Consider the following 23,687-nt stretch of genomic DNA (forward strand, 5'->3'; position numbering starts at 1 on the left):
ATAACCAAGTACTGTATACTTTGGCCTTTGCTCTTCGTAGCAAAAGCAAGTCTTCTGCAGTGGTTCCCAACCCTGTCCTGGAGGACCCCCAGGCTCATCGGGTTTTCAGGACAGCCCTAATGGAGAAGATTTGCATGCCTGGCAGCGCCATGCAGATCTCTGTCATGCATATTCATTAGGGCTATCCTGAAAACCTTACTGGCCTGGGGGTCCTCCAGGACAGGGTTGGTGTAGAGGTTGATGGTAAGAACATAAGAATAGCCTTAGTGGGTCAGACCAATGATTCATCAAGCCCAGTAGCCTGTTAGCATGGTGGCCCATCCAGGTCACTAGTACCTTGCCAAAACCCAAAGAGTAGCAACATTCCATGCTACCGATCCAGGGCAAGCAGTGGCTTCCCACATGTCTTTCTCAATAACAGACTGTGGACTTTTCCTCCAGGAAATTGTCCAAACACTTCATGAAACCAGCTACGCTGTCTGCTCTTACCACAACCTCTGGCAAACGTCAAAAGGATCACTCATGCATAAAGTAATACAGAATAATATAGTTGCAGTTTTGAGCAGGGTCAGAGTCACAACCAGCTAAAAGAGGCTTAATTCACTATTTAGGGCCCCTGAGAAAATGTAATCAGTAGCTCGCTTTCTGCAGCAAACCTTTCTACAGCCTGAATGTTAACATAAAGTGTTGGTTTTCCCACTTTTCATTCATCATGCTGGTCACCTATGTATTTGATGGTTTGTATTGTTTGCTTTGTCATCAGGTGGGAGTGTTATCATTTTGTAAGTAAGGGCAGAATATAAATGAATAAACCAACCAACCAAACATTTAAAATGCATTTTGTGCTGCAGTCAGAAGAGGATGCAGATTTTGGAATGACTTGGATGATCTTTGTTCTGTAGCTCCTCCGAGCTTTGGCTCAAGTGCCCCGTCTTCACAAGGGAGGATGTTTTGGGTTGACACGACTCACGTTTCTTCGGTAGTTGATTGCTGAAGTTTCGAATCAGCAGTTTCAGGTCAGTAATCTCCTTATTTTTTTCACAGAGCAATCTCTTTGACTCCATCAGTTCCTCAGACAGGAAACTGATCTCTCGCCCTTTCTGACAATTTTCCATTTCTAATTCCATTATTTTTTGCCTAAAGTTTGCAACGGTCTCTTTTGTCTGCCAAAGCTAAAATAAGAAAAAGAATAGGCAGTTAGACACCATTCAAGTAAAGCCAGTAGAGAGAGAGAGGAAAGGGTAGGGATTTAGGTCAGGTTCTTGCACTTAACAGCAAAACATGGCCTTGGCAGGGTTTGAATCCCACCAACACAACACTCCTTGTGGTCTTGACCAAGTCAATTAACCCTCCATTATCTTAGATACAAACTTTGGAGCCCTTCTACTAAGGAGCATTAAGGTTGTGGTATTGTGGTTGCTTTCACATGCTAAAAACGAGTTGAGAGGGGATAGGTCATGAACAGAAAGTGGGTGATCCGGTTAGCAGATGTCAGGATTTACTCTTTGATCAAGGCATCCAGACAGGTTTTCAAAACCCAACAGTTTGTCCGGGTTTCGAGAACCATTGAGCATGTGATGTGATGTCACATACATGTACGCATACACAGATGCAGTTAGTGTGGGGACTGGGACAGGGCCACCCATCCTCTTATTTATTTTTCATCTGGTACCCCTAGTATGAGTAGCAAATGTGACCTGAGCATTACGTCCTAGCCTGCTCACTTAGCATTCCATTTGCCCTGGTACCACAGATAATACAAACTGCTTTTTGGTGAACCTCTTCCTGAAAAAGCAATTCATAAAATAAATAAATAAATAGCATGTGATAACTAAGTTACTTTGTGAGCATTTAGAATCTTCTCACAGAAAACAGTAAGAACTTCCACGTTCATTTTTTTTATAGGTCTAATGCGCTATTAGCCTACACCTTAGCACATGGGAAAGTCTCACGTAAGCCAAGATTTGAGGGCACTTTAGTAAAACGGACCTTTAGATTATGAGCTCTCGGGGGGAGGGGGGAGGGAGAAACCTACTGGATTTGCATATAACACCTTGAGCTAAATGCTAAAAATGGACCATAGCACTTGGCCACACTTTCTGTCACAAGACTTTAAATCAGTGGTTCCTGTCAGGTTTTCAGGACAGCCCTACTGAATAATATGCATGAGAGAAATTTGCATGTAATGGAGGTCCTTGCATATTCATTAGGGCTATCCTGAAAACCTCCAGGACAGGGTTGGGAATCACTGCTTTAAATGACCAAACATTCTGCCATGTGGATGTTGTAAACACCCTATGAAAAGCAACAACCCAAAAAAAAAAAGGACTGGCGACTCCAAAACAACACAAGATGGAACAAGAGTCTCTGGCTATGGCAGAACTGTTGATAATGAAAAAAAATATTTATTCAAAATGAATCTGCAACTATCAAAACACAAACCCTATGAAAACCAGGTCTAAGTTTCAGCTGTTCTGTTTTCTCTCCATGTATTTTACTCATTTTATGGTTTGCTTTGCAGGGTCTACAATATAGCGTATTTTCATGATCATCCCATTGGGTTCTTTACGTCAGGTCTTTCCCATCCACTAAGCCCATGAATTTGGCCTCTTTCTATGACATCTTTTTTGGGCTGTTTGCTAATGTTAGCGTTAAGCTCAGATTCCATCGCATGGCGGAAAGATAGGCCAGGGTTTTCAGACCTACATTTCCACCACCTAACTTTGCTGTGAATTGTGCTTACATAGGCACTTTAGGCCACAATGCCACTTCTGGCATTAGCCACACCCACAGTGGCATTAGGCAGCCTAAAGCATCTAGGCAGGCACGATTTTTGGGTGCCTTGAAACTCAGTTAAAAACATAAGAATTGCCGCTGCTGGGTCAGACCCGTGATCCATCGTGCCCAGCAGTCTATCCAGTGCCCCGAGTTTAGCTTTACCTGCATACGTTCTGGTTCTAACCTTGTCTTGACTCCCTTGGCCTTTTTTTTTTTTAACTGAGCTTAGGCACCTAAAAAAATTAAATAGAAAAATCAGTACCAGTTAGAGAATCTGAGCCTTAAGGTTCCCACATTATGAATGTACTAACCAGAAAGCCTACGAGTGTGTTAGCTGATTAGCCCAGTAAAAAATTGAACCAAAAATAAAACTGCTCGGAGTAACTATAGACAAAGATTTAACCTTTCACAACCAGATAAGCTCCGTTGCAAAAACCCGCTTTTACAAACTTCGGCTTATCCGTTCCTTAACTTAAATTCTCGAAACTAATACTATCACAACCCTCATCCGCTCACTGGTCATCTTTCATCTTGACTACTGTAATTCCCTATATAATGGACTTCCCCAAAAAGAACTACGTCGTTTGCAGCTCATCCAAAATACAGCAATCAAACTTATCCATAAAGTAGGGAAATATGATCACGTTACTCCTCTTCTGAAAGAAGCCCACTGGTTACCCATCACGCACCGTATCACTTAGAAAACCTTAATGCTAGTCTTTAACATCAAACTCTCACGTCTTCCATCTTTTCTCAACAAACTCATCATCCCTCTCTGCCCTTCTCGGACCCTTAGATCAGCATTTACTGGCCGTCCCTTCCATCAAAGAATTCTACTACACTAGGAAAACTAATTTCTCCGTAGTTGCTCCAACTTTATGGAACGCCATGCCACCTCAACTCTGTCATGAACATCTTCTCGACAAGTTCAAGACTAAACTAAAAACATTCTTATTTCAAGATGCATACCATAAGCTTTAAATACCTCCTCTCCTAAAGCTAGCAAAATCATCAACCGCTTTTATGAAGTGATCCCTGATGTTATATCCCCCTCCTTCCTTTTCTTTTTAAATTCTGTTTTAATAATGTAATTATTGACCCCTCCCTTCCCCTTATTATCCTCAAGTTCATGTTAGTATTTGTTAATTGTCTTTTTAATGTTCACTCTTCCCCCTTACATAATTATTATTTTATCTTTTAGCATTGTAAACCAGCCAGATATATGCTGATGGTCGGTATATGAAAAATAATAAAACCTGAAACTAGTATAGCCATGCCAGTAGGGCTAATACAGAAGGCTTGTGTGCATCCCGCATTAGGTATGCTTGAATGCCACTTAAGTGCCATTTGTCAACACATACCTGATATGCAATGACTATCTGGGCATAGTTTCAGTGGCAGCAGTCAGCATTAAGAAGACAAAAATACCGACTACTGTTGGCTGAATATACCCAGGGTAAAGCGAGGCTGAGTGGTGCCCCTCCCTGCTCCTTCTCAAACCCCCCTTCCCTTCCCTATTTTCCCAGCGCGAGCAGCATTACAAATCTGCTTCCTCCATCGTGTTGGCTCTCCGTCTGATGTCACTTGCTAGGCACGGGACCAAGAAGTGACAGCAGAAAGAGATGACACCGACACAGGCAGCAAGTTCATGATATTGCTCACGCCAGGAAGATTAAAAATGCATGAGGGAAGGGGCGCATGGCAGTGGGGAGGACAAGTGCTGCGCCCCCACCAACACCTGGGCATAGTTTCAGTGGCCGGGGTGAACTCCCCTCCCCCCCCAATATACCCCCTCCAAGAAATAGCTAATTTAGAAGGAGAAACTTGAAAATTTGATGCATAGGCCATGCAGTAGAAGCGCGCAGACTTTTTGGCAATTGCGCCCCTCCCCCAATTGCATGAAATGTACAGCTCTTACTTTTGTAGCCAGCTCTTTTGAAGTGTTCTTCAGCTCCTCCAACTGCTCTACTTTGAAATGACACAATGAGAGCAGATCAATTAAAGATGAATTGTGGGCAGGGTCTAGTCCAAGATCCTTTCCATAAGTGCTATTTTTCTCATTATCCTTCATTGTGTGTGTGGAATCAATGTCGTCAGCGCCTGGGGCAAAATCAGTCATATCTGGAAGGGATTGGCTATGGAAGCCATCGTAGTGGTGTTTAGACTTCAGATTTCTTAGTTTGTTGCCTGCATTTGTAATTTGAGAGGTATTTTGAGTTGAGATCCTAGTCAATAGACTATCGTAAGCCTTATCAGATAAGAAAGCCTTGGAGAGAGGGTTGCGTCTGTGTGTCTCATCATAGTGCGATTCCTGAGTCCCATACACAATGTCTTCTGCTTCCATGGGTTTATAAGCAGTAATTTCAGCTGAAACATTGTCCATTTTTCTTAGTATGCTTTGTCTTCTCTTCTTTCTTTGGTCTGAAATTCTCTTTTTAAAACTTTCACTAAGGACCTTTTCACCACTTAGATCACTTATGTCAGAACATAAAGCTTCCTTGGTGCGTTTTAGATACTCATTTATAGAATCTCCACTCTCAGTCATCATGTTCTGGTTCTTTGATGTATCTACCTGAGGATGGGGAGTCTCTACTTTAGGTTCAGTTAGGTCTTGCCCAAATTCTTCTCTCTCACTTGGGCTCTTTACAGATTCTGTTTGAGGTGCAACTGTTTCTGGTTCAGTCATGTGATCTCCAATTTCAGTCCTCTTTGTCTGGTCTGTCACATCACATTCTACGAAAAAAACCTCTGATCCTAGCTCAGTCATATCTTCAGTTCCAATCATCTTCTCCAAACTCTTTACAAAATCTACCTGAGGAGGAAGAACAGCCATATCTGGTTCAGTCCTGTGATCCCCAATTCCCGTTCTCTTTGATGGCTCTTTCTGAGATGCTCGATTATTCGATTCTATTTCACTCTTATAATCATCCTTTCCATCCAGCTCTCTTAGGTCCTGTAAGTATTCTTCTGCTTGAGAAGAAACAGCATCTGATTCTGACTTAATCTCATGAACGTCCATCATCTGTTCAAGATTAATTTCTTCTGCAGGCCATATTTCTTCCTGGAGAAGTTTGCAATAGGTATTTGAAATGTAAGGCTATTTTGTTTTCAATCCTTTTATCTTCACCCAACTATTATCTTGACTCCGTAAAAAACATTTAGTTGGCTAAAACAATTGTCAGTTTACCTTTCCTAATCTGTCTTCCACCTTAGAAACCGTGTTATTCAACAGCCAACATAAAAGCCCTGAAATTAAAATTAAAATAGTTAATCTAATTGAACATATAGTAGGAATGATGAGTGGACATTTTCACTGAAACTAAAGAAATCCTTTATAATAAAGTCTGTTGCTTTCAAAATAATACAGAACTGAATTTAAATGTTATTGAACAGATAGAAAAGGTATATTTAATGCATTATCTGGTTTAATTAAACCCTGCCTACAACAATATAGGGCTATGATTTTATTTTTTTTATGGTAAGAGCCATAGATCTGGAGCAGAGCTGCCGAATTGCTTTGGCTTCTGGCTGAACTGTGATCTTCAAATTAAATTTTTCATCTAAAATTTACTGCCACAGATGAAATCTGGTATAGGTAGCAGCTCTGAGACCCGACTCGTAGCTCATCACATTATAATCTGCTGGCTATACACTCCTCCCTCCATATTCGCAGGGGTCAGGGGCAAAGCCGGCCTGTGAATAAGAAAACTTCCCAAATAGCTTTAGGGCTGACTCTGACCCACCCCTGCCTCTCTGTCGCCTCCTGGGCCCTTCCACAACTTACTTAGGGACAACTCTGACCTACTCCTGCCTCCCAAACCCCTCCATAACTTACTTTTCCAGCCTGCTGGTCTAGTAGTGAAGTGGGGTAGGAGCAATCTTCCTACGCTCCTGCCCTGGGCAGAGCCACAAACATAAATGGCTGCCTTGAGTTCCTACAAGACTAGTGGGAACTCACAGCTCTGCAAGAGGCAGGAGCATAGGAAGATTGCTCCTGCCTAGTTCACTGCTGGACTAGCAGACTTTAAAAAGTTGTGGAGGGGTTTGGGAGGCAGGAGTAGGTCAGAATTGTCCCTAAGTAAGTTGTGGAAGGGTCCAGGAGGCGACAGAGAAGCAGGGGTGGGTCAGAGTCAGCCCTAAAGCTATTCGTGAAGTTTTCTTATTCACAGGCCGGCTTTGCCCCTGACCCCCGCGAATATGGAGGAAGGAGTGTATAGCCAACAGAATCTAAGGCCAGCAGACTTGCAACATTTTCAGTTGGCGCTGGCAAAAGCAGTTGATTATTGGGGGCAGTGGGGAAGCAGAAATAAGAACCAGTTAGAGAGATTTCAAAATTGCCGATGGCCCCCAGCTTGCAGCTAGATAGTACTTTTTTTTTTTTTTTTTTGCGACACGCTTCCCACCTCTTGGGGACATACCAGTTGAGAACCACTGCTAGAGTATACTTATTCAGAGCTTCAAGTCGCTTCTCATATATCTTTTGATGTAAACTTAATACCATTATTGTCACCTTCCCCTGAACCACTTGGCTAGATTCTGCAACTGGGGCTTCAGGTCCATTAATCGCTCATTTCTTCTGCTGGTTATGCCTCTCTATGCAGCCTCAACAAATCACTTACTTAGTGAGCTAGTGATCAAACCATATAGTAAGTATGGCCCCTGCCCAGCTAATAAAAAATCCTAATTTTAGTAGCTGGGCATTTTTACTAATATGTTTTGATCTCTTTGGCTTTAGCTACTGCCTTGTCGATATTTCACAGAATATTTTCTATTTTTGCACCTGCATAAATATTGTATTTTTGAATGATAAATTTTTTTCACTTGCACTGCCACTGAAGGGACAAATACAACACACAAAATGAACATATATAGATATAAAATAAAGATTTAGGTAACCTGAAATCACTAAATCATGTAAGTGAACATTATTAGAAGGGGCTGCTGAAAAGTTCTCAGCCCAACCCGAGACAGACTGTGTCTGAATTCAAAAGGGCCTGGGATAGGCACACGGAAACCGTCAGGCTGATTTTTGGGTTGAAGAAGTCCGACTCTTCCACTGGTTGCCAATGGAAGCAAGTACGAAGTTTAAATTTGGATGTTTTTGCTTTAAGGTACTATTCGGTTTAGACATAAGAGAAGCTCACACCTGAAGTTGTCTCTCCACCAGTTAAAAGACATCATCGACATCTTTTCTCTTATCAAGCAGCATTATAGGGTAAAGATCTGGAAAAATTACTTTTGCATGCTAATGACTATGGGGAATTTAGGAAACTAAAACTATTAGTCACTCATCTCCAACTTTGTTAGTTCTACTCAATTTGCAGCATTTTTAATCATTGTGAACTGCATAGAACATATAAATGTTTTAAACCAAGTTGGGCCAGTCTCCATCGAGTGATTTTCCTCTTTTTTGTTCTGGATTTTTCCAATGGACTAAGTGTACAGCCCTCAATGGAGACTTTGCCGATTTTGGAGGTTGGGCTGAGAACTTTTCAGCGGCCCCTTGTAATTATTCATTTGTTTTACATCCCGTCCTGCCCGGAGAGTTCAGAATGGGTTACAGTGACAACTTCCTAAAGATGACATGATTTTGATTAATTCACATTACGGCAGGTAGTGGCTATGTCTGCTTTTGAACTTCATTGCAACCAGTTTTACTTTCAAATGTATATAGATATACTAGTGTTTTAGCCCGTTACATTAACAGGTGCTAGAGTAGATGTCTATTTTTTTTTTTTTTGGGGGGGGGGGTTTCTTTGTCTCTTTCTCCTTGGACGCTGTCTGTCTATCTTTCTTTCTGTCTCTGTCTACCTGTATTTCTGTGTTGCGCCATGCCTGCCTGTCTCTCAGTGGCCCCCTTCCCAAGTCCTAAGTGCCCTCAGCGCCTCCGTCCTGTGTCCATTGTACCCCCAGTGCCTCTGTCCTGTGTCCTTAGTGCCCTCGGTGCCCCTTCCTATGTCCTTAGTGCCCCCAATGCCTCCTTCCTATGTCCCCCTCACTGCCTTCCAGACTTTTACCCAACTCCACCCCCGAAGCCAGCCTGCCTCTCTCCCATCCCCCTGTGTAGTAGACCCAATGAGCAGCATCTTTAAAATTTCTACCCCCCCCCATTCCCCCCGGAATTTTTATTTCCCTCCCTCCCATCCCCCCTGTGCAGTAGAACCAGTGATCAGCCTGTTTCCATCTTCCCCCCCCCTCCCCCCACCGTGCAGCTGACTTCATTGACCCTCCCACTGCGAGACGACCTACAAACCTTCCGGAACCAGCAGTGTCCCCAGCACTTTAAAGACGCTGCTTCACGACCTTCTAATGCCGATTTCCTCTGCCGCGTCTCTGTCTCTGATGATGTCATCAGAGTCACAAAGCAGCATCTTTAAAGTGCTGGGGACGCTCCTGGTTCCGGAAGGTTTTTTTGTTGTTTTGGGGTGGATGGGAGGCTCAACGGGGGTTCGGGTGTGGCAGGCAGGGGGGCGGCCGAAGACGATGAACTGCTTCCTTATAGTGAGTCGAGGGAGGGAGTACCAGCGCGCATGCGCACTCTTGCCAGTGGGGACCTACAGGTTCATGGAAAACGGAACATGCGCGCTTAGGGTTTTATTATATTAGATATATATATTTTAACAGGCATTCTCCAATATATAATTTTTGGGCTTTGAAAGCTGTTCTCAGAAACGTAATCTCTGGGCAGACTAACTCCCTCGGCTTTGCAAAAGAAGCTTGGTCTTCTGCTTGGCTTCAGGCAGGGTATAAGTGTTTTAAATACTTAGCCTAGTGATTAACACAAACCAGTAAACTGGGACTCAGGATTTAAATCCCGACGGCACATTTTCATCCTCCACTGAGTACAAACTTAGGGATCTTTTTACCTGGGTGCATGGCACTTCACACACACCTTATAAAAGGACCCCTTAGATTGAGGACAAGGAAATAAACTATTGTAGCTAAATGTAGCTCACCTAGAGTGACTAGGGAAAAGGTGGGAGCCAAATTCAAAGAAATAACAGGTCCTAATAGGATAACGGAAGAGAATAAATAGGTCAAGAAAGCCTATCGAAATAACATCTTCAGCACAAACGTTCAAGAATTCTTTACCTCTAGATTCTGGATTTCTTCAGCCAGCTGAGTAGCTTAGTCCAGACCCAAAGGGCACCTGCAACGTTCGCGTGCTCTTCTGTCACGTCCCTCAACACACGTTCCGATTCTGCTCTGAAAGAAGAAAGCTGGCATTACAGTTTGGTGACCAAGGGACACATGATCTGGATTTAAATGACAGTATCAGAGCTCTGCAGAGCTCATTCCACTATGTTACGTGTTGAAAGCTTTGACACATCCCCACTACACCCAATTCACATCAACTCAAGAGCTAGTTTAAAGCTGTTTTATTACTTTTTCAAAGATCCTTTTGAACTTTAACACTTATCTGGAAGGACATGTAGTTCCTTTGTCTATGGCTGTGTTTTGATAAATAGATTTGGATAAGTCGCTCTCTATCCAGCTGTCCCCAAAGAGCTCAGGTTAAACATACTTCATTTCAGTACAAGTTTACGATACAAGGTTTTCAGTCAGATAGTTTACATGTTAGATTTGCAAGGTTTGAGGATTTTGAATATTTTTTCTATCTTTATTAGTTCCATATATATTGAAAATGTCCTTAGTACTAGGCATCATGGTTTTATTGCATTATATAATTTGCACAGACTTGAGATTTTGGCTATGTTAATTATGCATTTCTTCTCACTGGTTTCAATTTCATAGTCCTTTATGCTTTCTTGATTTTTTTTATGCAGCTCTTAGGAGGGCAAAATGTGGCCCTATCAGGTGACTTATGTTAGACCTCCATAAGTTACAGTAAATAAAATTTCAACTTCTTCTTCTATTACTGTTGTTGGTATGCTTCTTTTTTTCTAACTTTGGAATTGTTGCACTTAGGGGCTCATTTACAAAAGAGAAAAATGTCCCAAAAATGGCATAAGGGAGCGTTTGGACATTTTGTTTGCTCAAACATCCAAACTGCCATTTCAAAACACGTATTTTAGACCGTTTTCTATGCTATTTTTCTGCAGTGCATCTAAATCTCAAGGGGATCTGTTTTGAGCAGGACTAGGGCAGACTTATGATTTGGATGTTTTTATGCAGTAGAAAATTACAGAAAATATCCAGGGCAAAGAACTTGGATGTTTGCAATTAGACATGTTTCAATAACAAGTATCAAAAGGTTAGCCAAACTGACCAGATGACTAATGGACTCATGAAGGCATGGCCTCCCTTACTCTCCCAATGGTCATTGACCCCCCTCCCAAAATATGAATGAAACAGTACATACCAACCTGTATGACAGCAGTAGATATTATAGCCATCCCTCTTAACAGCAAGCAGGTCTCTGGAGTAATCTGGGGATGCAAAACTCTGGCTAAAGGCGTCCGCCATCGGCTAGAGTTGGACATGGCTTAAGTGCATCTCAAGGGACCCTCAGTGGTCCGTAAGCATCTTGACAATACCTGGATGATCAGAGAAGAATGCATCGCACTATTCAAAGCATTCTGCAGCAGCTGACTGCCCAATCTCCAACTTCAGTGCCTGGAGGGACTCAGAGATCAAATTAACGAAAGCCACAGATTTGAAGAATTTTCGCACTGTGGAGTCCTCACCCAGATCTTGGAGGTTCACAAGCACCATAACATCCCCTGCAGTGGTAGTACCAGGCTGCGTAAGCAAAGGTAGTCATATCATCCTGGTTGTCAGCTGCCGAAACATCCTAAGACAACTTGGGGGAGACTAAAAAAATAAACCCTTCTCTTTCCTCTGTTAAATCTTATTTCCTCTTCCTCTTCATAGGAAAAAGGGTAAGACTTTGTTAACTCTAATTAAATCCTGGTGCCTGTGGCTCAGGGTGACTAAAGTAGGGAAAATCCTGTTATAAATCCTGTGTTTTAGGGTAGCACTGATAGAACCTGCATTTTGTTTAAAATACTGTGTTTTAGGTGGTATAGAGTCTATATTTCTGTCTTACTAGTATTCAGCCATTGTTTTCTGCTGATTAGGTGGAGAAGGGAGGGGCTCTGGTTTACTTCTAAGGTTAATTGCATTATCTTTGGGACATTGCTGTGAACAAGGCTGCCCTGGAACTTCATTCAATAAGAAAAGTTGCTCTGCATTTCATATTCTGCTCTTTTCACTGGTTTTCAGCATTATATCTGCTTAATTTCTCTTCTCATCCCTATTTCTTACTAAAAAAAAAAAAAAAAAAAGCACAAAAAAATAAACCCTTCTCTTTCCTCTGTTAAATCTTATTTCCTCTTTCCCTTTCCCTTCATAGGAATAAGGGTAAGACTTATAGTCCCACCAACCCCAGGGACCACTATTCATATATAGAGACCCATATAATCAGGACTTCACAACCAATCAAGATGACCTTTATTCTATGCAATCACTGTGGTGCTTTAATTCCAAGACATACTATTTGGAGGCTTAAGGCTTGCCCCATCTGTCTTCAACTTGCCAGTATTAAGGAGGAGCTCTGCAAACTTAAACAGGAATTGAATACAATTAAAGCAGCTTCCATCACTCCACAAAATCATACCAACTTACCACCTCTACCTCAAAGAATAAAACAGCCCAGGAATAAATGGGTCACAGTAGGCTCAGGAAGACTGCGACATGCAACACAGAAACATCCACCTTCACTAATATTACCTCTACAGAATTCCTTCGCTCCACTAGTGCACTGCGATACTCAAGAAAACAGAAGGGAGGTGGGACTGGAACCAATGAAGGTAACTCAAGAGAACAAGCGCACCCTAAGCACAAATAAAAAAGCCAAAAACAGAAAACTATTACTGTTGGGGGATTGCATCATCAGAGGCATTAACCTTGGAACACAAGGCGAGGAGACCAAAATAGTGAAATGTCTTCCAGGATCCTCAGCTACTAGGAGTTCCAGGCAAATACTGACTATAATTAAGGAAGAAACTAAGGATTTTAACACTGATGTTGTTATCCATCTGGGAACAAATGACCTGGCCAACAACTCCACACTTGCAGCACAGAAAGCTTTTCGGGAGCTTTGTAAAGACTTTAGCTTTTTCTGAAATACTGCCTGCATATGGAAAGGGAGAGCAAAGAGTGAAAAACACAGAGGACTTTAATAGATGGCTCAGAGCCTGGTGTCATCAAGAAGGCTTCAGGTACATAGGAGGATGGGGAAATACATGGAAGGACAAGAAGCTATATTGCACTGATGGGCTACATATTACTACAGCAGGAAAAAGAAACCTTGCAGAGAAATTTAGACAATATTTTTCTAGGCATTTAAACTAGAAGGTGGGAGTGGTGTATGTACGAAGGACAATTATAGAGACCACCCCCGGCAAAAGAAAAGATGTGATAGTAGTAAAGGCTGCAACATAAGCAATATCAGCAACTCATTTCTTAGTATTGCAACGGAAAGTGAAACGACACAAAAATCCATACGAAAAAGGAGATTATCGCTGAAAAATAGCTGGAAAGCGATGACCACAAATGCTCGCAGTCTAAGCAACAAAGTTCATGATCTGCAAGCCCTGATATTAGAGGCAGATCTAGATATTGTTGCTATCACAGAGACATGGTTCAGTGAATCACATGGATGGGATGCAAACATACCGGGATATAATCTTTTTAGGAAGGACAGAGATGGTCATAAAGGTGGAGGAGTAGCTCTCTATGTAAAGATCAATATCCAAGCGACCGAAATGCAAGGGACCTGGGGAGAGGAAGAAGCGATATGGATTGCTCTGAAAAGAGAAGATGGAACTTCTATCTACGTGGGTGTAGTCTACAGACCTCCGACTCAATCGCAGCAAATTGATAAGGATCCGATTGTGGATATCCAAAAGTTTGGAAGGAAAGAGGAGGTTCTGCTGTTGGGAGATTTCAACCTGCCGGATGCGGACTGGAATGTTCCGTCTGCGGAATCGGAAAGAAGTAGGGAGATTGTGGATGCCTTTCAAGAGGCTCTGCTCAGACGGAACCCACAAGGGAAAAAGCGATATTGGATCTGGTCCTCACAAATGGAGAGAGTATCTCTAATGTTCGAGTGGGTGCTCACCTGGGTAGTAGCGATCATCAAACGGTTTGGTTTGATATAACGGCTAAAGTAGAGAGCGGCCGCACGATACTTAAAGTCCTAGATTTCAAACGTATGGACTTTAATGCAATGGGAAAGTACCTGAAGAAAGAGCTGTTAGGATGGGAGGACATAAGAGAAGTGGAAAGACAGTGGTCTAAGCTGAAAGGAGCGATAAAAATGGCTACGGACCTTTATGTGAAGAAAATCAATAAAAACAAGAGAAAAAGGAAGCCAATATGGTTCTCCATCCTAGTGGCTGAGAAAATAAAGGCGAAAGAGTTGGCGTTCATGAAATATAAAAAAACCCAAGAAGAGGAGAGCAGAAAGGACTACAGGGTGAAACTGAAAGAAGCCAAGAGAGAGATACGTTTGGCGAAGGCACAGGCGGAAGAACAAATGGCTAAAAATGTAAAAAAGGAAGATAAAAATTTTTTAAGATATATTAATGAAAGGAGGAAGATAAAAAATGGAATTGCTAGGCTAAAAGATGCTGGGAACAAATATGTGGAGAGTGATGAGGAGAAAGCAAATGTGCTAAACAAATACTTCTGTTCTGTGTTCACAGAAGAAAATCCTGGAGAAGGACCGAGATTGTCTGGCAAAGTTACACGAGAAAATGGAGTAGATTCTGCGCCGTTCATGGAGGAGGGTGTTTATGAGCAACTTGAAAAACTGAAGGTGGACAAAGCGATGGGACCAGACGGGATCCATCCCAGGATACTAAGGGAGCTCAGAGAGGTTCTGGCGAGTCCTATTAAAGACTTGTTCAACAAATCTCTGGAGACGGGAGTGATTCCTGGGGATTGGAGGAGAGCGGATGTGGTCCCTATTCATAAAAGTGGTCACAGGGATGAAGCAGGAAACTACAGGCCGGTGAGCCTCACTTCAGTTGTTGGAAAAATAATGGAAGTGTTGCTGAAAGAAAGGATAGTGTACTTCCTTGAATCTAATGGGTTACAGGATCCGAGGCAACATGGCTTTACAAAAGGTAAATCGTGCCAAACGAACCTGATTGAATTTTTTGATTGGGTGACCAGAGAGCTGGATCGAGGACATATGCTAGATGTAATTTACTTGGATTTCAGCAAAGCCTTTGATACAGTTCCTCATAGGAGGCTGTTGAACAAACTTGATGGGCTGAAGTTAGGACCCAAAGTGGTGAACTGGGTCAGAAACTGGCTGTCGGACAGACGCCAGAGGGTGGTGGTTAATGGAAGTCGCTCGAAGGAAGGAAAGGTGACTAGTGAAGTCCCTCAGGGTTCGATGCTGGGGCCAATCCTGTTCAATATGTATGTGAGTGACATTGCTGAAGGGTTAGAAGGAAAAGTGTGCCTTTTTGCAGATGATACCAAGATTTGTAACAGAGTAGACACCGAAGAGGGAGTGGAAAACATGAAAAAGGATCTGGCAACTAAAATTCAATGCAAAGAAATGCAGAGTAATGCATTTGGGGATTAATAATAGGAAGGAACCGTATATGCTGGGAGGAGAGAAGCTGATATGCACAGACAGGGAGAGGGACCTTGGGGTGATAGTGTCCGAAGATCTAAAGGCGAAAAAACAGTGTGACAAGGCAGTGGCTGCTGCCAGAAGGATGCTGGGCTGTATAAAGAGAGGCGTAGTCAGTAGAAGGAAGAAGGTGTTGATGCCCCTGTACAGGTCATTGGTGAGGCCCCACTTGGAGTACTGTGTTCACTTTTGGAGACCGTATCTGGCGAAAGACGTAAGAAGACTTGAGGCGGTCCAGAGGAGGGCGACGAAAATGATAGGAGGCTTGCGCCAGAAGACGTATGAGAAGAGACTGGAAGCCCTGGATATGTATACCCTAGAGGAAAGGAGAGACAGGGGAGATATGATTCAGATGTTCAAATACTTGAAGGGTATTAACGTAGAACAAAATATTTTCCAGAGAAAGGAAAATGGTAAAACCAGAGGACATAATTTGAGGTTGAGGGGTGGTAGATTCAGGGGCAATGTTAGGAAATTCTACTTTACGGAGAGGGTAGTGGATGCCTGGAATGCGCTCCCGAGAGAGGTGGTGGAGAGTAAAACTGTGACTGAGTTCAAAGAAGCGTGGGATGAACACAGAAGATTTAGAATCAGAAAATAATATTAAATATTGAACTAGGCCAGTTACTGGGCAGACTTGCACGGTCTGTGTCTGTGTATGGCCGTTTGGTGGAGGATGGGCAGGGGAGGGCTTCAATGGCTGGGAGGGTGTAGATAGGCTGGAGTAAGTCTTAACAGAGATTTTGGCAGTTGGAACCCAAGCACAGTACCGGGTAAAGCTTTGGATTCTTGCCCAGAAATAGCTAAGAAGAAAAATTAAAAAAAATAAAATAATAAAAAAAATTTAAATTGAATCAGGTTGGGCAGACTGGATGGACCATTCGGGTCTTTATCTGCCGTCATCTACTATGTTACTATCTACCCATATTCTGGGATGGTGGAACCCCTATAGCCGGCAAGGATGCCAGAAGAGGAGCAGAAGGTATCTTTTTCTTGGCCAAATAAACCTGATAAAGTATATTAATAAATTGGAAACATAGAAACATGACGGCAGATAAAGGTCAAATGGCCTATCTAATCTGCCCATCCACAGTAACCATTATCTCTTTCTCTCTCTGAGAGATCCCACGTGCCTATCCCAGGCCCTCTTGAATTCAGACACAGGCCACTGCCATCATCCGAGCCAGTAGCCACCACCTGGGAACCCCTTAGAACTTTTGGAGAACTTGTGCATCTTAAAGACTCCGAATTGTGTTGTTGTTTTTTTCTTTTTTTTTAAAATATTTTATTTATAAATTTTTCATTCTTACAATATTTTAATTGTACATAAAACTTCAAATAATACATGAAAAATTGTGATTACAAATAATTCAATTTATCATATAAAATATAACCCTCCCCTTTTTTCATTTTTTAAATCCATATAATATACATTCCCCTTCCCTCCCCATTCTAATATAACCATTATTAATGTGCTATGAAATTTGACCATTGGAATAACGAGTCCTGTGTCCTTAGTGCCCCTTCCTATGTCCTTAGTGCCCTCCATTGCCTCCTTCCTTTGTCCTTAGAGCCCTTTTCTATGTCCTTAGTATCCCAGTGCTTCCTTCCCATGTCCTTAGTACCACTTCCTACGTCCTTAGTGCCTCCAGTACCTCTGTCCTGTGTCCTTAGTGCCCCCCAGCGCTTCCTTCCTATGTCCTTAATACCCCTTCCTACGTCCTTAGTACTCCCCAGTGCCTCCTTCCCATGTCTTTAGTGGCCCCAGTGCATCTGTCCTGTGTCCTTAATGCCCTTTCCTATGTCCTTAGTACCCCAGTGCTTCCTTCCCATGTCCTTAGTACCCCTTCCTACGTCCTTAGTGCCTCCTTCCCATGTCCTAAGTGCCCCCAGTGCCTATGTCTTGTGACCATAGTACCCCCAGTGCCTCCTTCCCATGTTCTTAGTGGCCCCAGTGCATCCGTCCTGTGTCCTTAGTGCCCCCAGTGCCTCCTTCCCATGTCCTTAGTGGCCCCAGTGCCTCCGTCCTGTGTCCTTAGTGCCCCCAGTGCCTCCTTCCTCTGACAGTGCCCCTAGTGCCTCTGTCCTGTGTCCCCCTCACTGCCTTCCAGACTTTGACCCAACCCCACCCCAGAAGCCAGCCTGCCTCCCATCCCCCTGTGCAGTAGAACCGGTGATCAGCCTGTTTCCATCTCCCCCCACTGTGCAACCGACCCCCTTGAGCCTCCCATGCACCCCAAAACAACAAAAAACCTTCCGGAACCAGCAGCGTCCCCAGCACTTGAAAGATGCGACTTCGCGACCCTGATGACATCATTAGAGACAGAGACAGGGAAATCGCGAAGCCGCGTCTTCGCGATTGGATGGGATGGGAGGCTCAAGGGGGTTCGGGGGCGGCCGAAGACGACGAACTGCTTCCTTATAGTGAGTCGAGAGAGTAGAAGTGCGCATGCGCATTCTATCGCCATCTGGTGGAAACAGTAAAAAAAGACTGAATGTGAATAGGCTGAAAAAAGTTAAAAATACAGTATTTCAATTACAATGGCGCCATCTGGTGGAAACGAGAAAAAAAAGACTGAATGTGAATAGGCTGCAAAGTGAAAAGAGATGTAATTAATAAATGTTTAAGCAAGTCTCAGTATTCAGACGGAAAAGGTGACGGGCATCAAGCTCATGACTCTCTGTTCTCTCACCTTATAAACGGAAAGGAACCAAAAGAGGTCAGCGAGAAAAAGGAACCGCGCCAGCCCAAAGACATTCAAAAATCCCCAAAGGCTTCCCTTTCAAAGCTGCAGTAGGGAGTCCCCCGCGAGAAATGCACCAAAGCCTCTAGGGACATGCAGAGAAAAGACTTGGCCCTCTTCTATTAGCTATGGCAGTTTCGTAGAAGAGGGGGTAAGTCATCATATATCACAAGAGAAGATCCGGAGATGCCCTGTGGCTATATAGTCAATACAGAAAACACCCACAAATACATAGGAAATAAAATAAAAATAAACATACAATTTAAAGAAGCTGAAACTGATGGGTGAAATCTATGTATAATAGTAATGTAGTAGTATCGCCATCTCGTGCAGATGGTAAAAAAGACAATGAACGATGAATGGGCTGAAAAGTAAAAAATACTATATTTCAATTATAGTGTCGCCATCTGGTGGAAACGGTAAAAAAAAGAGTGAATGTGAATAGGCTGAAAAGTAATCAAAATACTGTATTTCTGATACAATGGCGCCATCTGATGGATACGGTAAAAAAAAGTGAATGTGAATAGGCTGAAAAGTAATAAAAATACTGTATTTCTAATACAATGGCGCCATCTGGTGGAAGCCATCACAAAGGACAACGAATGAACTAATAGGATTAAGCTGATAACTGAGTCTCTTTTCTTCCCTATATAAAATATTGTTGATGTTGCCTGGTCGCCATTCATGCTTTAAAGGCGATGCTTACAATTGCCCATACGAGAAACAGGAATCTATCGGCCTCTTTTACAAATCCACGCTTGCGGCTGTGCTGTGCTAACGGCCCCGAAGCCCATAGAGATTTAAAGGGCTTTGGGGCTGTTGCCGTGCGGCTTTGTAAAAGAGGCCGAATGTGAGATCTTGATGCCATCTATTTTACCTGGTTCGAGCCTGCGGTTGCTGCTTTGTCTGCAAACATGCGGTATGCATTGATTCCTTCACAGATCCACATACTAATAAAGGTTTCAATATACATCAAGTTGTTTACATCATAATTTGTCCATGTGATAAACTATTCTATCCAAACTGCTATCGCAGTTTTTAGCACGGGAGCCAGTCCATTCATTGCCTTTTGTATTGTTTCCATTGTAATTGAAATACAGTATCTTGGGGGGCGTGGCTTGGAGCTGCAACGGAATGGACGGGTGATATAGTAGCTCCCTCATATCTTGGATAAATAAGCTTTGAAGAAGAAATTTTTTCATTTGAGACGGTGTTTCTGTGAATATAATGGCAGCTTCAAAACAATCAAAGGGAGAGGTGGCTGGTACAAGCGGAGTAAGTGCAAAAAGATAAAAAACAGAAACGTTGACCCCCCTCAAAAGCTCCGTTGCCAGGTGAGGAAAGAATTGATGTAGGAAATGAACTCAGACAGATTAAAGAAATAGTACTGAATAATTCAAAAAAGATACAAGAAGCCATTGATGAAGTGGCGCTTCTTACAAGGAAAATGGCAGTGTTAGATAAAAAAATGGATCAGTTAGAAAAAAGAACTGAGGTGACTGAAGCAGAGATTAGACAGTTTAAAACAAATAAAAAGTTACTTATGAGCCTTACAAGTGATCTGGAAGATTGTATTAATCGCAGTAAAAGGAATAATTTGAGGGTAATTGGGCTGCCAGAAGGATCAGAAAAAAATGATCCTGTTTCATTTCTAGAAAATTTTTTACCTAAAATCCTGCCGTTAAAGTTCAAGTATCCGATGGAGTTTGAAAGGGCTCACAGAATTCCGACAAGAAGATCAAATAAACAGCTGGGACCACGTCCTTTGATATTCAAGCTGTTAAGATTTCAGCAGGTTGCAGAAATCCTGAGACTGGCTAAAGAAAACCGGAATTTAAAATATCAGGATTCAAAAATATACATTGTGCCAGACTTCGCCAGGGCTACGGCTTAGAAAAGAAAGAAACTTTTGGACTTTAGACCGAAATTAAAGAGTCTAGGGGCGAGATATGGGCTGTTTTATCCAGCCATAATGAAGGTCACATATGACAATAAGACTCTTAATTTTGAGGATCCAGAGAAGTTAAGTGACTTTATTGAAAACTGTGAATGCCAGATGTCAGTTTAATTTATTTTAAATGCAGCGAATTGTGTTTTACCATGGCTGCAAGGGTGCTATCTCCAGGGCCTACTTTCAACTTTTTGGGCTGCCCTCAGTTGGAGAGAGTATCAGGACCCCTTTTAGGGGTTGAAGAAACTTGGGCAGATTATATTTTGCTCCCTCCTGCACTGCAGAGCATGGAGAACATGGTCACTCACCAGACAGACATCCATTACAAAAAAGGCATGAATCCTAAGGGAACAGTCCCTATGCCCTGATCTGAAATTGCAGGCTATCCAGAGGGTGTACTGACAGGCAGCCAACCCCCTGGAAACAGACTTTTCCTCAAAGTCTGATCTCCTGCAATCAGGTACAAAAAAACAAAACAAAAACCCATGACTTTAAAGAAAAATAAATACAAGCAGAAAAGACTAGCTCCTTCTGTTTCGCTTGTAGAAAAGCAAATGAATACCTAGTGTTCTCCCCAGCGTCTTTTAGCCAGGCGCTCCGCCCGGCTAATTTAGGTGAGCGCCCAGATGTCTTCCTCGAATGACGCGCTTCCCCCTACTCAGTGTCTCACCTTTAAAACGCTCAAGTGCTAGCTCTGCGAGAAGATCCCCAAGGAGGCAACAGTGATGTGTAAGCAGTGCAGAGGCTTTTATTGCAGGCCAGTGAGATAAGTGCTCACATGAATTCTATAAGTGCTGGGGCATTTAATGTGCAGGTCCGTGCTAAAAACCTTAACACCATCTGGTGGAAACAGTAAAAAAAAGACAGGCTGAAAATTAAAAGATACAGTATTTCAATTACAATGGCGCCGTCTGGTGGAAACAGTGAAAAAAAGACACTGAATGTGATTGGGCTGAAAAGTAAAAGATACAGTATTTCAATTACAATGGCGCCATCTGGTGGAAATAGTAAAAAAAGACACTGAATGTGAATGGGCTGCAAAGTAAAAGATACAGTATTTCTTTTTTTTCCCTTGAAAATTTATTGAAAGTTTTACAAAACACAAATGCAAAAGGGAAAATGGTACACAAGAAAAGTATAATATTTCAATTACAATGACACCATTTAGTGCAGGGGTGCCCACACTTTTATGGCTTGCAAGCTTTTTTTTTTTTAATTCTTTATTCATTTTTGAATCTTGCATCAATTGAATTAAACATAATAAAACCATTTTCACATTTCACTTGTATTTACAATCAAATATTCTTATATGATAAATTAAATATCCCCCTTTTTATCCTTATTCCTATTCCATATGATATACATTCCCCACCCCAACCCCACATATGTTCTACCCATGTGCTAAAATGTCTGATCATTAGAATAACTAGTCAATGGCCCCCATATTGTTTTAAAATTATGAATATTCCCTTGTTGTAACGCTATCCCCTTTTCCATCTTATATATGTGAGAAACTGAATTCCACCAAAATGTATAATTTAATTTAGTATAATCTTTCCAATTTTGAGTAATTTGTTGCATGGCGACCCCTGTCAATATTAATAACAACTTGTTATTATTTGCAGAAATCGGATTGCAAGCTACTTTTAAAATGACCAAGTCAAAATAATCTACCAACAATAAAATTTTAAAAAACACAAAGCACACTGTACACAGAGAAAATGTTATTTATAATTTATATTTTGGGTTTTTTTTCAAAGAGATCAAGGCAGATGACTTTATGCAATGTCACTTCAGTAACAACTATACAAAAATAAACAAATACACTCCCTGCCTTTTTACTAAACCGCGATAGCGTTTTTTAGCGCAGGGAGCTGTGCTGAATGCCCTGCACTGCTCTCGATACTCATAGGCTCCCTGCACTAAAAACCGCTATTGTGGTTTAATAAAAGGGGGCCATAGTGCAAAATATAGACAGCAGATATCAATTCTCAAAACGGACACATTTTGATCACTAAATTGAAAATAAAATCATTCTTCTTACCTTTGTTGTCTGGTCATTATTAAAATCTTGTTGGTCCCAGGCTCTGGTTGTCTTCTGATAACTTGCTTGCCAGGGTCTTCTTCTTTCTTCTTCTATCTCTGTCCTCCCTTTCTGTTTCCCTTCCCTAGAAGTCTGGCATCTTTCCTTTTTCTCGTCTCCATCCACAAATGCACTTTTTCTCAACTACCCTTTCATCCGGCATCTCTCCTTCCTTCCCCACCACCCCAGGGTCCACCATCTCTCCCTTTCTTTTCCCAACTACCCTCCTATCCAGTATCTCTATCCCCCTCCACACCATCCCTTGTGTCCAACTTCTCTCCCTTTCTGTTCCTTCCCTCCCTAAATCCACTATCTCTCTCCCACTCCTGTTTTTAGACTCATTATTTCTTCCCCCCAAAGTCCAGTATATGCCTATCTCTTTGAACCCCCCTTTCCCTCCATGTATTTCTACACCAGGGCCCCCCTCCCCGAAGGCTTGCACCCCACCCCTGAAGACCAGCACTACCCCCTTGAAGGCCTCCACATCCCCCCCCTGCATGTTCCTCCCTGTCCTGCCACATCCATTTACTTAATTCCTGCAGGGAGGATCGCTGGTACTTTAGCAATGATTGCAGGTTGCCATAGGCCTCAGGAGCTGTCTTCCCTCTGCCCCGATCCTGCCTCTGACTCATTGGAGGGGTGAGACCGCGGCAGAGGGAAGACAGCTCCTGAGGCATATGGCAACCTGCGGAGAAAGCCGGATATCGCCCAGCTGCAGCTGCTAGCCCAACGGCTAGGGCAAGATGTGAACCAACAGGGCCAACCCCAAACTTTCCGTGGAGAATAACGAGGGCAAGCTACATTAACATGTCCCCAGCCAGCGGCTCCACGCCAGCACCCCTCTCGATTTCTACCTAAACCCGACCGACGACCTGCACAAGCCCGTCTACTCCTACTTCTCCCTTCCCCGCTCCTTCAAGCACGTCCACCGCCCTCTCTGCGCCGAGGACTCCTCTTCCTCTGCCACCAGCAGCGACAGTCTGGGGGGCCCGGAGGGCGACGGGGACTTAACAACTGACTTCCCTACTGACCCTCCCCCCTCGCCCTCTAAAGCAGGGGTGGCGGCGGCCAGACAGCAAGAGGCAGTGCTGCCGATTCTGCTTTAGGGGGCGAGGCCGATTTGGGTTTTTTAGTTTTAATCGTATCGATTCGAATCGGGCAGGACTAAGAAGTTCTAGCTCTTACCTCAACAGGCTTCTTTCTCCTCCCCTAACGACTTTCACCACGCCCTACCAGCACTCTGATTGGCCGGCGTTCTTCAAGAGGCGGCCTTTCAGGAGGGGGGGGGGGGAAAAAGAAGGGATGAGAACCCGGCTCTGCGATCGACTGGGGTTGCCTGAGCGATCGACGTATTGGGCACACCTGATCTAGTGGAAACAATAAAAAAGGCAATGTATGAACTGGCTCCCCGCGCTAAATAAAAACTGCGATAGCAGTTTGAATAGAATAGTTTATCACATGGACAAATTATGATGAACAACTTGATAGGCATTGCAATCGGATAAATGATGTATA

The 23,687-nt window shown here is 42.9% G+C and overlaps 1 protein-coding gene across 11 annotated transcripts; it reads right to left on the minus strand.

Annotated features, from left to right (window-relative positions):
* Nucleotides 1-388: 388 nt before the first annotated feature.
* LOC117351036 lies at nucleotides 389-23,435 on the minus strand. 11 transcript variants are annotated; one of them, XM_033925709.1, is made up of 5 exons: nucleotides 23,358-23,435; nucleotides 11,102-11,276; nucleotides 9,871-9,984; nucleotides 4,697-6,024; nucleotides 389-1,172 (listed from the first exon to the last, which is right to left on the minus strand). In XM_033925709.1, the coding sequence occupies exons 4-5, from the start codon at nucleotides 5,798-5,800 to the stop codon at nucleotides 852-854; spliced, it is 1,425 nt and encodes a 474-aa protein (XP_033781600.1). In that variant the 5' UTR covers nucleotides 5,801-6,024; nucleotides 9,871-9,984; nucleotides 11,102-11,276; nucleotides 23,358-23,435; the 3' UTR covers nucleotides 389-851. The 11 variants fall into 11 exon arrangements, with proteins under 11 accessions (XP_033781600.1, XP_033781596.1, XP_033781606.1 ...); XM_033925705.1 differs by lacking the exon at nucleotides 23,358-23,435 and adding an exon at nucleotides 22,134-22,182; XM_033925715.1 differs by lacking the exon at nucleotides 23,358-23,435 and having other exon boundaries at nucleotides 4,697-5,590; nucleotides 5,966-6,024; nucleotides 11,102-11,531.
* Nucleotides 23,436-23,687: the final 252 nt, after the last annotated feature.

This window comes from Geotrypetes seraphini, chromosome 17, assembly GCF_902459505.1.
Source record: "Geotrypetes seraphini chromosome 17, aGeoSer1.1, whole genome shotgun sequence".
Classification (NCBI taxonomy): domain Eukaryota; kingdom Metazoa; phylum Chordata; class Amphibia; order Gymnophiona; family Dermophiidae; genus Geotrypetes; species Geotrypetes seraphini.

What these genes read in the sequence shown, in the direction of transcription:
- LOC117351036 (XM_033925709.1), bottom strand. Translation starts at nt 5,800, where the DNA reads ATGATGGACGTTCATGAGATTAAGTCAGAATCAGATGCTGTTTCTTCT. An exon ending in CAAAAGAGCTGGCTACAAAA is followed by an intron (nt 1,173 to 4,696) that starts GTAAGAGCTGTA and finishes TTCTTATTTTAG; the next exon opens with CTTTGGCAGACAAAAGAGAC.